Consider the following 2,362-nt stretch of genomic DNA (forward strand, 5'->3'; position numbering starts at 1 on the left):
GTTGGGCATGAACCGAATGTTTCATGCGGCCAAAGTTGCCAACACAAGTCGAGGAATCCAGCATCGACGAGTTTTCACTACATTTAGACTCTAAAGCCATAGTGCAGTGCATGTAGCTATACGCAAACTACATCCTTGTTCGTCCCAATCAATAAGAATATATCTACCAATAATTAAGGGAGAACCTTACTTGAACATATGACGCAGGCGTATCAATCAATCACTCAATCAATCAATCATCAATCAATCAATCAATCAATCAATCAATCATCAATCAATCAATCAATCAATCAATCAATCAATCAATCAATCAATCAATCTTTATTTCCACTAGAGTTGGGGGTCTCTCAGACGAAAATCATTAAAAAACCACTTACAATTTCCTGAGGGCCCACGTACATGGCAGCAGTTTCAAATCAAGCTTTTGACAAATAAAGCACAGTAATAGCAGGGAGGAAAAAAGAAAAGAAGTACGTAAGATTAGGAGGATGTTTTACAAATATAAGCATATAACAATAGACAATGAAGAAATGATTAACTATATATGTCACTCGCAAATACAATGACTAATAATAAAATAATGTGATGAAAACAAAAAGTCGATTCGCGAAAGAATAGTGGTTTCATTGTAGTTGTACTTATACAGCATATTATAAAAAAGACATTCGGCAAGGGTGAAAAAATAACGTTCTATTTGATTACCGAAGTCACTTGACGGCGTGTCTCAAGAGTTAATGAGTTTGGACTGATCATGAATTTGCGTGATGTTCATTCATCTGTAGAGACCAAAACGTTGGTTGAAATGCCGAATAATATTGAAATGGCGTGGTAAAATTGCTTGGTTTTATCGTTATAACGCTAAAAGAAGAAGCGCTAAAATCGACGAGCACAAAGAAGAAAAGCAGACACTGGAATGGGGCTACTAACAACTGTTTACTTTCGTCAAGTTGAAATACATATGTTCATGTTGCGCATGGGCAACATCACATTGGAAACACAAAGCAAAAAATGAAATATCACTCCTTACCCTCAATTTCTTTTCGAACCGTCTTAATGATTACTATGCATGGCTATACTATGCTAGGAGCTGCTTGGCACATGCCTGCTGTCTGTGGCGCATCCACACATAAGTTTTTCATGTGTAGTATAGTATAGTACTACACCATGCTATGACAAGCTGTACGCTCTCCTCTGCTCTTTTCGTTCCTCCTAACCCTCACTTCTCCTTCCCACACCCTTGTTATATTGTACTATGCACGGCTATGTTATGCTAGGAGGTGCTTGGGGCATATCCGCTTTCTGCGGCGCGTACCAATCGAGTTTTCTGCACCGCCAGCCTTACTACGAGCCTAAGGAGTTCCGCTGCTGATAGGTTTCCAAGTTCTGTTGCGTTTGATCAATCTTTGTTTTCTGAGTTAGCGAATTTTTGATGCAAGACAAACTTTTACTGTGGTCAATTACCTGCGATACAATGTGGTGCAGGTTGGGACATACCTACATGTCCCTCTCACTTTCTGTGCCCTCAACTATCATATTTTAGGTAGCAGTGGCGGTCTGAATGGCTACGGCTACGGCGGCAACGGTTTCGGCTACGGCGGCAACGGTTTCGGCTACGGCGGCAACGGTTTCGGCTACGGCAATGGCCTCTACGGTTCCAGCTTCGGCGGAAGCGGCTACGGTTCCGGCTATGGAAGCGGCTACTACGGGTCCGGCTACGGAAGTGGAGGCTACGGCATTGGCGGTGGCTTTGGCAGGGGCCGTGGCGGCTACTGGGGCGGCTCAGGAGGTTACGGCAACCAGCAAATGCAACAGCAAACTATGTGGTGAACACCTCGAAAAGCAAGACAAATATTGTCGACATGTGGGCTGAAGTTTAATAAAAGACCCAGACCCATGACCACAGGCCGCTAAAATGCAATGGGGGCACGTTTTGCTGGGGCGCTTCGAACGATACCATGCAAGTTCTCTTTGAAGTGCCGGCAACTTCAATACGAACTACACACACACCACACCACACACGCACACACACACACACACACACACACACACACACACACACACACACACACACACACACACACACACACACACACACACACACACACACCCACACACATATATATTATATATATATATATATATATATATATATTATATATATATATATAATATAAATATATTATATATATATATACATATGCAAGAAGTATGCCTGGAGTGTTCGATTAATGGCATCGCAATAAAATGCAAGCGCAACTGGAGCGATGATGACAGGTAATAATCATTCAAATTAAATTCTGGTAGTTTTAGCATGGTTAATGGGAGACGATTAGAAATGATGATAGAAATGAGGCCACGGGCG

At 42.0% G+C, this 2,362-nt stretch overlaps 1 protein-coding gene across 1 annotated transcript in view; it reads left to right on the forward strand.

Annotated features, from left to right (window-relative positions):
* The window catches only part of LOC119400314 (keratin-associated protein 6-2-like), a 223,367-nt gene extending 221,485 nt beyond the window's left edge, over positions 1-1,882 (forward strand). Inside the window, exon 2 of the mRNA XM_049418044.1 lies at positions 1,541-1,882. Coding sequence (XP_049274001.1) covers positions 1,541-1,827 — 287 coding nt within the window. The 3' untranslated portion in view covers positions 1,828-1,882. The remainder of the gene's footprint in view (positions 1-1,540) is intronic.
* The last annotated feature ends 480 nt before the right edge of the window (positions 1,883-2,362 follow it).

Source organism: Rhipicephalus sanguineus, chromosome 7 (genome assembly GCF_013339695.2).
Source record: "Rhipicephalus sanguineus isolate Rsan-2018 chromosome 7, BIME_Rsan_1.4, whole genome shotgun sequence".
In the NCBI taxonomy this organism is placed as follows: Eukaryota; Metazoa; Arthropoda; class Arachnida; order Ixodida; family Ixodidae; genus Rhipicephalus; species Rhipicephalus sanguineus.